Source organism: Desmodus rotundus, chromosome 1, assembly GCF_022682495.2.
Source record: "Desmodus rotundus isolate HL8 chromosome 1, HLdesRot8A.1, whole genome shotgun sequence".
NCBI lineage: Eukaryota > Metazoa > Chordata > Mammalia > Chiroptera > Phyllostomidae > Desmodus > Desmodus rotundus.
Genome location: NC_071387.1, coordinates 89476926 through 89489999, shown reverse-complemented (window position 1 = coordinate 89489999; position 13074 = coordinate 89476926). Strand labels below are relative to the sequence as shown.

The window sequence follows — 13074 nt, the reverse complement described above, 5'->3', positions numbered from 1 at the left end:
TGGCTGGAGTTGTGGGGAGTTGTGGAGGGAAAATGCAGACAACTATAATTGAATAAGAATAAAATAATTTTTTAAAAATTTAAATAGAAAAAAAAAGAACAGGCAACGTTTTCATATTATGAATCACACATGTATCTCAAAGCCTACAGAAAGAGTAGTTTGAAACTTATATGTATTCAAAGTGCCAGGAATGTAGACTTCCAGTCAAGATAGAGGTGTAGGTAAACAGGTCTCACCTCTGAGCACAACCATAGCGAAAAAAAACAACTAAACCAACTGTCAGAAAATTGAGCTGTGTAGAAGTCTGACAACCAAGGATTTAAAGAAGCCGCATTCATACAGATAGGTAAGAGGGGGTGAGATGCAGCGATGGAGAGAGATGTGGAGAGGCATGGAGATGGAAACAGTCGGTCCCGCACCCACATGAGGTGGATAAAAATCCTAAGGGATACCTCAGGGTCAAGGGATCCCAGCTCCAGACCAGAACACCAACCCAGGGTTCCAGAGCCAGGAAGAAACTGCAGGATTCTCAAACAACTCCTCTTAAAGAGTGCACTATGGACTTAGGACTCACTCAGAACCACCCCCTCTGAGATTCAGCACCAGGGAACAGCTGGAAGGGCACCAGTCGCATAAAGGGAGCAAGAGAAAAGCAAAGTGAGTTCCAGGAACAGCATCCTCCTGGGCAAAAATCCAGCAGCCAGGCATAGGCATTGTCCCCTGTCTAATCCTTTCCCCACACAGAGCAACAAAGATGTGACATGGGTTACCCTGCCCTGGAGATTACAGAAGGCTCCACCCCATGCAAATTAACAGGTGCACTTCTCTACAATTGGGCACACTACTAGGGTAGGGAGTCATAGCAGCTCTTCCTAATACACAGAAACAAACACAGGGAGGCTGCCAAAATGAGGAGACAAAGAAATATATCCCAATGAAACAAGAGAAAAAAATTCCAGAAAAAGAACTAAATGACATGGAAATATGCAACCTACCAGATGCACAGTTCAAAACACTAGTTATCAGGTTACTCCAGGAAGTCATTGGGTATTTCAACAGAATAAAAATGACTCAGGCAGAAATGAAGGTTACATTAAGTGAAATAAAGAAAAATCTACAAAAAACCAACAGTGAAGGGGATGAAGCCAGGATTCAAATCAACAATTACAAACACAAGTAAGGAAAAGCAATCAATCAGAACAGCAGGTAGAAAAAAGCAGAATTCAAAAAAATGAGGAGAGGCTTAGGAACCTCTGGGACAACTTTAAACATTCCAACATCAGAATCACAGGGGTGCCAGAAGGAGAAGAGGAAGAGCAAGAAAAAGAAGATAAAAAATATGAACAGTGAAAATGACAGCAAACTCATAGTTATTAACAACCACTCCTAAAACAAAAACAAAAGCAAACTAAGCAAACAACTAGATCAGGAACAGAACCACAAAAATGGAGATCACATGGAGGATTATCAACAGGGGAGTGGGAGGGGGAGTGATGGGGGACAGGTACAGAGAATAAGTAGCATAAATGATAGGTGGAAAATAGACAGGGGGAGAGTAACAATAGTGTAGGAAATGTAGAAGCCAAAGAACTTATAAGTATGACCCATGGACATGAACTATAGGGGGGGAATGTGGGAGGGAGAGGGTGGGCAGGATGGAGTGGAGTGAGGGGGCGGAAATGGGACAACTGTAATAGCATAATCAATAAATATATCAAAAACAAAGAAACAAACAAAAAGGTTTTTACGAAGATGGCAGTTGAAATATGCTTGAAAGATGGGTAGGGCAGTAATAAGACAAGCACCCAGGAGAGTAAGAGGTCATTTCAGGCTGAGAATAAACACATAAGCAAAGATTCAGAGATGAGAATAAAGACTGTATTTAGGAAACAGAGTAGTACAGAGTAATAACAGAAGTAATATAGAAGGGCTAGAATGTAGACCCACATAGGAAAAAAAGTAGGATCTAAAGTTGGAAAGGTAAGCTAGAGCCACATTGATCCTTGAGTACCTCTTTTTCTGTAAAAGATGAATTGTAGTTTCCGGTACTATCACACAGTGGTTAAGAGCCAGGACTCTGAATCCACTTATTATCTGTGTGACCTTGGGCAAGTTATTTAACTTCTCTGTACCTCTGTGTGGCTAATAACAGCAAATTATATAGGGATGTTGTGAGGATTAAATTAGTTAATACATATAAAGTACCTAGGAAAGTATCATAAAAGCAAATGTTACATAATTATTTGCTATTATTACTATATTTATCTTTTAGAAAGACAGCAGCAATCTATACATACAGATTGGAACAGTAACTTCCCTGCCTTCTATCTACCTTTACTCACGCCATTCCACCTTGTTCAAGCACAATTCTTCCTAAGTGTTTAAAACTCATTATTACATGTAACAACTGATAAGCTCAAATTCTACCATCTTCTGAGCAGAAAGTAGTTTCACCACAAATTTGACACTTATATGTATATAATTTTACCTTCTCAAACACAATACAGATTCTTTAGGGGTAAAAAAAGTTTTTCATTTGCTAAAATGCAATCCCTTAGAATATTTCACACAGTTCTTTAAAGGCTACATGTATTTCAATAAGCATCTGTTGTGAGAGAGTCTGGAATAATGTCCAGTAGTAAAAGGAATTCCTCAGGGGAGGTTTAAGGAATACTCGTAGTAAATTAAAGATTTATCAAAATGAATAGTATTCTATAAATGAAGTGGTCATAAATGAAATGGCCTTAGAGATCTCTGACTTTGAAGTTAGTGGTCTGATCAGCAGAACTAATCTGAACACAGTCTATTTTATTTCCTTTTTTTTTCTGAGAGTACATTTATTAAAGCATTTATTAAAGTGAAACAAGGAAGGGCCTAGGACAACAGAAGCAACAGGACAGAACTTAGGCAGGGCTGCTCTGATTTGTCTAGAAATGTTACAGGAAAAAAAAAAATGAACCAAGTTGCAGCTGCTATCAGCTCACTGGAAAGTCAGAGAAAAGGGGGCCTTGGGGACAGGTTCAGGGGGTTAGCCCAGGAAAAGCTGCCACTGCCCACTGCTCCCCTGGTTACAAGTCTTATAGGGTCCCTTAGAGTTTAGGAGATACATGCCTTCAGAGGGAAGAAGATGAGGAAGGGAAAGGTTACAGGCATGCTCCCAAGAGGGAGAGTGCGGCCACAGCCTACTTTTTTAAAAAAGAACTTCTATTTTTATAGCTGAAAGTAGACCCAACTGTTCCAGGTGAATAACTCATACCACAAATGGAAAGACTAGTGAAATTTTGCTCTCCCATTTTCTTACTTGACCCAAGCAACTTCATTTTTCTTTACTCTTGTTTAATCTCTAACAATAACGGTATATGGTCCATAGTTGAATAGATCTATCTTTGTAGTCAACAGATGCCTTTTTGCTCAATATACACAACAGCAAGTGTCAAAATGCCAAATGTGATCTTTTATTTATAGCCAAGCTAGTATAAAGAGACACACAAAAAAGTGCAGCATTTTCCTAATTAAAAAAAAAAAACAACCCAGAGTAACCACTATGTTGTACACCTGAAACTAATGCAAAATAACAAATGTCAACTGTAATTAAAATTTAATTTTTTAAAAAATAGAAGAAAAAAGCAGTGATTCAAAGAAATTTGTTTCCTTCAAAACTGAATTGGAGTCAAACATGGAAACTTTATGTAAGCAAACTATACATGTTGGTTGGCATATACTCACAAACACACGTAAGTATCATTGATAGCAACCCCAAAATCCATATTTATTTTGTCAACTCTAAAGCAATAAATCCCAAAGGAACATCACAGTCTACCTGCTCATTTGGCATGTGTTCTCTTTCCTGTAATTTACAGCTAATGAAACACAGTAAAGTTTACAGATATATATTACTAAAAAGTGATTTTTAGCCAGATACTTATTTTTAGGTACCTTGATATTCAAAGATTCTGAGTTTCCCTCATGGCTCTTAACTAGACTCTCTAGTATTCAATAATAGCTTTTCTCAATATTACTTTTTCATCAGTCTGTGAATGAAATGATGTAGCCACTACACTGGATCCCTTGTTACCAACTGGATCAGCTTTTGTTAACTATTAAACTTTTCAGCAGTTAACCTTTAATTGCTAGTTGGGCAGAGAATTCTAAGTATTGTACTTGGGGAAAAAATGTGTAGCTCCAGAGCTTGAAAATAAAACATTCTGACAACTAAAAAGATACGTCAAGTTTACATAAATTGTCATAAACATGTAAAGCTGTAAATATGAAATTTATACCTATATATTGTCACTGCTATCACAGTACAACCTAATACCCTGAGTTATTTAGAGGATATAAAACAAGGTCACTATTAAAATAATTATCTGTTCAAGTTGCATGATTAAGCTTATTTATAATTGAACAATAACAATTTTATAAACAGTGATACTTCATTATGTGCCTAAACTTTCTGCATGATTGCATAAGCATGAAAAAACACAATTGCATTATAGAAGCTAATGACACTAGAAGAAATTTTATTCCATAAACAAAACTAAATTAGTTGTACTGTTTGCCAGATTTCTGCAAAGAAACAACTATTATGTATTTCAAACTTATTTTCAGTCTCTGAGATGAGACTAATTAATTGGTTCTTGATACTGTAAAGCTTTGCAGACCATTTGCTCTTAAGCGTAATTTAAAAGTAACTTCTAAACTAAATGATTTTCACAATTCACCGAGGTTATTACTCTTTCGCCTATAGGAGAACAGAAAGGTGGGGCCTGAACCTGCAGGACAATTGGAAGTACTGAAAGAGGTATTAATGAAGTCTGATGATGTAACTATTATTATTACTAATAATAATACTATTATTATTATTATTATCATAAATAATAATAATAAACCTCAACTACAACTTGTCCAAGGTCAATTACATGGCTAGTAAATAGTGGGACTGGGATTTGACTACATGTTGGTTTTACCACTAAACCTGGGTGCTCTTTCCAATATTCTAGGCTGCCTTTCATCTAGGAAACCTCTTCAATCTGTTCTAGAAACATATAAACTCAATGCATTCCTGGGTTTTGGTACTTATATGTGTCCCAGTAAGTTTACATTACCAATGCAATTGACTTTTCAGTCTCTCCTCCCAGATTGGACCCAGATGGGTTTCAGAAGTATTCAAATACAGACACACCATGTTGCCTTAAATCTCTTTTCAGAGCAAGACATATATATGTAAATATAACAAATAATACAAAAGGAAAATACTTAAATTCAGATGTTTTGATCTTTTAAATAATAAATCATAATGTCTAACATTTGAGCACATACTACATACTAGATAGACCATGTGCTAATTCCTTATCCAATCAAACCTTGGTTCTTGAATGTCTCCCATCTCAAAAAATTTGGTTCTCAACCAAGTTGTTCATGGAAAAAAGTCTCAGTTGTTGAACAAAACTTTGGTTCTTGGCCCAACAACCCTTCTATGCTGATATGTACAGTATTTCTCATGGGAAAATAAAGATTTGCTTTTCAAAAAAAAACTGCTTCTTAAACAGCCTTCCAGAACGAATTAAGTTCGAGAACCAAGGTTCCCCAGCATGCCATTTTTATTTCCTCACAACCTTTTTTTGAGACAAATCAAATTACATGCCCCAAATCATGAAGCTCATAATAAGGGAATTCGAGAAATCAAATCTAGATATACCTGATTCCAAATCTTACAGGACCATTTTACTGCATTGCAACTCCCAACCAAACCCAGTGTTTATCAGGAGGAGTTAAACAACAACATTGTTTTAGGTCACACTAAGCTCAACAGTGGAGAACTGATGTAATACATGGCTAGTACTATGACAGCTTTGAAAGGGGCACTGGCAGCCAAGTGACAAAGAATTCAACAAGCCTAATTAGTCTAATGAATGCAACAGCAATCATCACTCTGTAATCTTTCTCTGCATTTCCTTCCTTTTTGTGATTTCCATTTATTCACAGCTTCTGTACAAGTTCTTGGTCCCAACTTCCTCTTCCCCCAAACTGTTAGGCCTATAGCTTACGCCCTTCATTCGGAAGTGGCTAATCTCTGTTGATAATGGTAAAAAGAGAGGCCTTCCGGAACTAAAATTGCAAAGGAAAAAAATGTGTTGTTCAGGAAATCTAATCTTGCATTGAAAAATCTGATCTACACTGTGAAATTCACAGTATCATAACTGATTTCAAGCTTTAAGTCAGTCCTGTGAACACTGTAAGAAGACTGGTTTTGAATTTTTGGTCCAAGTTCTTATTATTTGATATGCTGAAATAAATAATACTAATAATGTCACTTAAAAAATAAATAAAATAAACTTTTGTACTTTACCATTATGGAGAAGAGTTATTCTTAGCCCAAATGTCCATCAATTGATGACTGGATAAATAAAATGTAGTATATCCTTACGTACCACATTATTTGGCAATATTTGGCAATAAAAAGAAATGAACTACTGATACCTGCTATAAAAGGGATAAACCTTGAAAACATTATGCTATTTGAATGAAGGCAGTCACAAAGGACCACATTTTGTATAACTCCATTTGTATGAAATGTCTAGAACAGGCAAATTCACGGAGACAGAAAGTAGATTGATGGTTGATTAGGAGGTTGGAGGGATGGCTAAAGTGCAGGGGTTTCATTCTGGCGTACTGAAATGTTCTAAAATTGAGTGTGGTGATGGTGACACAACTCCACGAATATACTGAAAGCAACTGAACTGTACACTTTTATGGATTTTATGGTTATGTGAAATTATATCTCAATAAAGCTGTTTTTAAAAAAGAAAATTTAGTAAAAAAGACTCAAAAGGCCATCAAAGAAATTCTGTTAATGCTTTTCAAATTAAAGAACACAATGTCAAGATTTTGCCCCTACAGGTAACCAAACTGTATCCCTTTCTAAAGTTTGCCCAAAGTGATTAACAACACAAAGCTCTAGATGGGCCGGTTTGTTTAACAACTGATGTTACACAGCTCCTTCATGCTAAAGCTCTTTTGTCACAGTTCAGGGGAAAGAAATTATTAATAGTTTTCTAGTATTTAATAAATAGGTTTACTTGGGCAGCTTGTAATTTTCCTGTTTTGAACCAAGGACCTTCAATCTGTAGGCCAGGATCTACTTATAGATCTTGAACTCACGTGATAGATGTCAACCACCACAGTACACTATCTGAGGTTTTTCCAGGATATCCTGTGGAGAGGGTAGTAGGTAACAAAATGGGAAATGACCTCCTCCCCAACTCTTTCTTATCCCCAAGTACCCACCAGTCTTTATACCTGGGGAAAAAGAAAACACTTCCTCACAAAACGTCAGCCTCCTGGTTTCAAAGAGGTAAAGCTTTCTCCTATTTATGATGTGTGTATGCGTGCGTGCTGTGTTCCCTCATTCAGTCCTTCCCAGGTCAGCAGGAATGACTTCGTATGACAGGCAGTTTAAAAGAAAAAAAAAATGGGCATACCTGGTCCAACTTTTTGCCCTCAGGAGCAAGTTGCCCACAGGGAACACTTATCTCAGTTCATTTACACTGAAAATCTTATAAGACAGGTCCCCCAGTCCTGCCTGGGATTGGATGGTTAAGTTTGTTCACTTTTGAAGTCCAGTAAGAGGAAACTGCTTGTCCACAGATATAAGCCACATTCCCCAACATCCCCTTTATCAGTAATAAAATAACATCTTAGCTCCTAATTATTTTATTCTTCCCCATCCCCAACTAGTTTAGAATGCAAGCAAGGAAGAGGTTTTCAGTTATTGAGACCCCTAAACTCTGTAACATCCAGTCTAAGCAATTTAAAAAATAACAAGAACAAAAATATTTTCAGGAATAAATATACTATGACAGACAACAATGTAGATATGATAACCAATTCTAAAGAGAAAAATTTTGATTAGGTATAAGAGAGACGTTCCTTCATGTATTGGACAAGACTTTGGGGAAATATTTGGAAATCATAAAGAACAATAAGCAAATCCATCTAAGTGGTCACTGAAATCCTTGTTGCAAAGGGATTATGTCTAAAAATATAGGTCTCTCTAGATCATTTACATTATCAGAAGCAGCTTTGCTTGACTTTGTTAAAATTAATTCAATAAAACTAAAAACAATTCTTTTGCACAGAAGTTTCTCTCTTTAGCGATGGACTTATACACAGCAAAGGACATCATATTAAGACTGAAACCTAATCTCCTCCTTTCTCAATTCTATAATCTGGCAAAAATATCAGCCAGATCACTTAAATTTGAACCTCATTTAAGTAAATAAAAGGTGTGCATAAATAAGATACAGGTAATACTTCGATGAAGAGTTGTTCTGAAGGGAGTTTTTGCAACACAAACTCAAACCTCATGTGTAAAGCATTGATATGTGGGGAAAATGTGGAAATGACTTTTTTACAATGGCCAAAAATAATGGGTCTAAGGAATCAAACAAATCATCAATGTAGAAGAGCTTCAAAAACTATAAAGCAATGTATAAAATGAAAGACACTGCCATTGATGTCGAGGTCTAGCAACCAGAAAGAATTTGACCTAAGCACAGCAGAACTATGTAATTGTCATTACATTCACCTACCATTTTATATTTTTTATTACATTAACAGAAACTGTTAGGAGTCCTTATTAAAAGGACTCCCACCATATACTTTCTTCCCCTAGATATATACATAATATCTATTTCTGTCTCACTATATCTTCAAAAGTTTGTGCTTAATCTTCAAACTGTTAGATCAAGTTCAGGAAATGTTACCACATACACATCAAAATAAAAGGAATGTACTTTCTCTGTATCTGAGGCAATACAATAAAAACAAAATAAAAACTCTGCCAGCAGAAGCATGGTCCATAATCTTATGGTAATATGGTTTATTAGTTGGGATTTTAGAAAGTTATTTTCAGTTTTTTGTTTTTGAGTATTTCATTCCCCATTTTGTAGTTTAAGTAAAATCTGAGAAGTAGAGAGAGCAGAAAAAGAAGCTGAGAGACTGAAAGAGGAGGAAAAGTATGGGAGTGAAGTCCAAAGCCAAGAGGGAAGACAATTTATGTGACTTGTGCTAAGTCTAGCCATATTATTCTTGTAACAAGTTCTCTCAGGAACAAGTCCTGAGCTTTAATTTCAAAACTGGGATTCTGACACCTGACATTATAAACTATAACAGCAATACAACAATACCTAACTTTTATTGAGCAGTTATGTGATATGCCAGGCACCATTTTAAATGTTTTGTATTAACTCAATTAATCACCACAGTAACCCAATGACATGGATACTATTATTATCCATATTTTAGAGAGGAAGAATTAGAAAGAGAGGCTAAATAACTTGCTCAAAGTCACAGAGGAAGTGATGAAGTTTGGCTCTGAATCCTGAAACTTTGCCTTAGTAGTAGTGCACTACAATGATTTCCCACCTGCAAATTGCAGAACCTTTTGGCTCCAGGAATCCCACTTTCAATATATTTTGTCCATTTAAAATTCACAGTAAAAACATCACAATCAAAACTTTTACTACAGCCCTGGCCGGTGTAGCTCAGTTTGTTGGGAGTCAAACCGCAAACCCAAAGGTTGCTGGTTGGATTCCCAGTCAGTGCACCTTCCTGGGTTGCAGGTTCACTCCTGGTCAGAGGGCAGCAGATCCCAATGGATGTTTCTGTCCCTTTCTTTATCCCTCCCCTCCCTCCCCCTCTCTCTAAGATCAAAACAAATAGCCCTGGCTGGCGTGGCTCAGTTCCATTCCCTGACAGGGCACATTCTGGGCTGCTGGCCAGGTCCCCAGTTGGGGGCTACACTGGTTGCCTCTCGCACATCAACGTTTCTCTGTCTCTTTCTTCCTCCCATCACCTCTCTCTAAAAATAAATAAAGTATTTTAAAAATAAAATCAAAACAAACAAAAATACAAAAGTTCATACTGTACATAATGCACCAAAGGAAGCCAACACAACTTTTTATTGTCAGGTCAAGTCACTTTTTGTGTGGATCTTAGAATAAAGTTAGTCCTGTCACTCCTGAGGTCTTATTTGAACTTCCTGTAAGTGTTTCAATGATTTGGTAGGTGCAACTCTGCGCTGACTTTTTAAAACTAAACACTAGATCTGTCTGCTCAGGTAAAAGGAGCACACAAGCTCAAACACCAGGTAAAGTTCAGGTGTACCTTATCACAATGCAAGAGCAAAAGAGTGAACAAAGGAACATAACCCATTTATTTTAAGTTCTGGGGGCTTACTGTCTGACATAATTAAGGTAAGAAATATGGGTTAGTTATGATTTTGAAAATTTTCCTACTGTTCCTAGTATCTCCTATTATTCATTCCTCCTTCTAGCTATAGACCATTTAACTGAAGGGTATCCTAAGATAGCAAGGGAGACTGTTAAGAAAAAAAATTACCTCCTTCACCCCACTTTAGCCATACATACCCACTGTTGCACTCTGGACCTTGTGTCCACAATCCTCTGTACTCTCACCTTGCTGTATCGACCACTCCCAGTCAGGTCTTTGATTCCATTGGGTCCACTCTTCCATTGACCATCTACTTCTGCTATTCACTGACAAATCAACTGTTCTTTCTTTTACCCAATTTTACTCTTTACCCAGCTGAGAGTCCATGAACCATCATTATAATAATATTCTAACCAATATCTCTGCTTCACTGTCATTTTGTTCCATGTAGCTGGCAAACCCCAACCCTGAATGAGGCCTTCTATTGGTTTTCACCACACACTGGTACCAACGTAGCTGATCACTCCTAGTAAAGGCCAACAAGCAGATGCATTATTATACTGTGTATTCATGACCACCAACTTCTAGAGGCTTGCATGCTGCTAGACAATCCTACTATGTCACCAGTTAGCATGCTTCCTCTACAACTATTTATTTATTTCAAACATTTTCAACTTACTTCAAACCTTGGACTTCTGTCCCTCCCATCTCCACGGCTACTCACAGCACAAGACTTAGCCTACCAATCTGAAGGAGATGTATTCATCCTATCCTTGTTTTCTTTCAAATATAACAGAGGGGCTATACACTTTCCCAGTGCTTTGAATACTGCCCTTTTCCATCTTCTCAGGAATGCTATACTATTACTTAGCTCTTTCTTCTCCTGTACAGGTAACAGTTCCCGCTCTCAACTATAGCTTCCCAGGGATTATTTCGTTTATTTTATACAATGGAATTCCACCTGAAACTTCTTTGCAGAAAGGATCTTTTCTGCTAAAACAGTGAAACCTCTTTGCCCTTAAATATGCAAAATCCCAAAGAAAGTCTCATAAAAGGAGTCACTGCACATATAATTAGGATAAAAACAAGAACAGGTCATGACTTGGGTGTCACACATACAACTATACAAACTAGTAATGCTGATATTGCCAACATTTTCAGAAATAAAGCCCACTGTTTCACCAAATTCTAAACCATTGTGATACTCTGTATGCTTTGCAATTAAAAAAAAAATTGAGGTGTAATTGACATACAGCACTGTGTATGTTTAAGGTGTGCAATGGCTGACTTCATACACTTATCTACTACAATAGGATTGCTACCATAGCATTAGCTAACACCTCACATGATAATATACACTATGCTTTACAATTAAGAGCTGTGCCAAAACTGTAGAGGCAAGAAGAGAAGCAGAATTTTTAGAGTGTTATTTTAATTACCAGCAAATCTGACAGCATGATTTTATGCTGCTAGCTCTAGATGAGGAAGAGAAGGGACAGAGAAGGAAGCAACAAATGTCCTAGCTACAGCCTTTTTAAAGGACTAAAAATATTGCAGGATATACAGAACCATGAGTAATACTTTAGAATTAGTTTGACTGCTTAGTGATACATTTTTATAACAAATAATTCACGGAGGGAGCTAAACATTCCCAACCCCCAATATTCCCTTCATCTGCACTGAACAAGCAGTTAGAAAACAAGCTCGGGCATTCACCTGCGATATCCTTTCTTCAGAAAGATGCCACCTCTGTTCCACCAGCACCTCCTTGCCCTGCTGCTGACACCTCCATGGTGTTACGACAGACACTGCTACTGCTGCTGGGCTGCCTGCGCTTCTGCTGTGTTATTTAATTTTCTATTATTAAGATCTTTAAAGCGTTTTGTTATGTGCTCGAATTAAAGATGCTCCATAAAATGAAGTTTATTATTAGTAGGCTTATAGCTCCCAGGCCTAAAATAAAGCCAAGTTATAAACACAGAGACTTCAAAGGGAAAACCCGGAAGCCACATGCATCTCCAACGCTGCCAAGTAGGCAGGGGCTAGGCCGGGGCGCGGGGACCAGGGGGTCCTACCCAGCGCCTAGCCCGCCCCCACCCCAGTACCAGTGACCCTGCCTCTTCCATCACCTCTACCCGCCACAGCTTCCTTGGGGTCGAGGTCGGCCCTGGCACCGCTGGGCCTTTCCTCGCCCACAGGCAACCTCGCTCCGGCCCCAGCCTCCGCGCCAGCTTTCGAATTCCTTTACCGGAGCCTCAGTTTCCTCCAAATACTTCTTCCCATTTCCCTGGATTTTTAAAAAAAATTCAGCACGAAGCTGGTTCCTCACAGTTCCTGAGGTCGGGCGGCCGTCTCCCCTCACCCGGTTTCCCAGTCCGGAACTCGACAGCCCAGTCCAGGTCTCCTCGCCCCTCAGCCACTTTTCTTCAGCCGGGTCTTCTCCCTTCACCACCCTTCCCCGGCCCCCGCGCGTCTGTCGCTCACCCGCGGACTCCCCGGTGTTGATCCAGTCGGGGTTGGCGATGCTGGCGATGGCGAAGATATCGGCGGCGAGAAAGAGACATCCTGAGATGATGGTCAGTTTATCCATCTCCCCGCCCCGCTCCCCCCACCCCCCGAGCCCCGGGCAGGCCGCGGCCTCACGCCTTGCGCTCCATGGGCCACCGCCGGGACCCGGTGTCCCCGCACCACCGCCTCGAGCCCCCTCGGCCCCGCCCCGCTAGCGCCCTTAGCGCTCCCGGGACCAGCAGCGCGGCACGACCCGCACAGCCGGTTCCGCAGCCCGCCCCGGAACTGCTCCACGTGCCCGCCCTTCACCCGGAAGTGAGGCCGCAGCGCCGG

General features: G+C 39.0%; 1 protein-coding gene across 1 annotated transcript in view; it reads right to left on the bottom strand.

Moving 5' to 3' along the window:
• Positions 1-12847, bottom strand: part of MOSMO (modulator of smoothened) — a 73407-nt gene extending 60560 nt beyond the window's left edge. The window contains exon 1 of the mRNA XM_024560342.3: positions 12718-12847. Coding sequence (XP_024416110.3) covers positions 12718-12823 — 106 coding nt within the window. The 5' untranslated portion in view covers positions 12824-12847. The remainder of the gene's footprint in view (positions 1-12717) is intronic.
• Between the last annotated feature and the right edge of the window lie 227 nt (positions 12848-13074).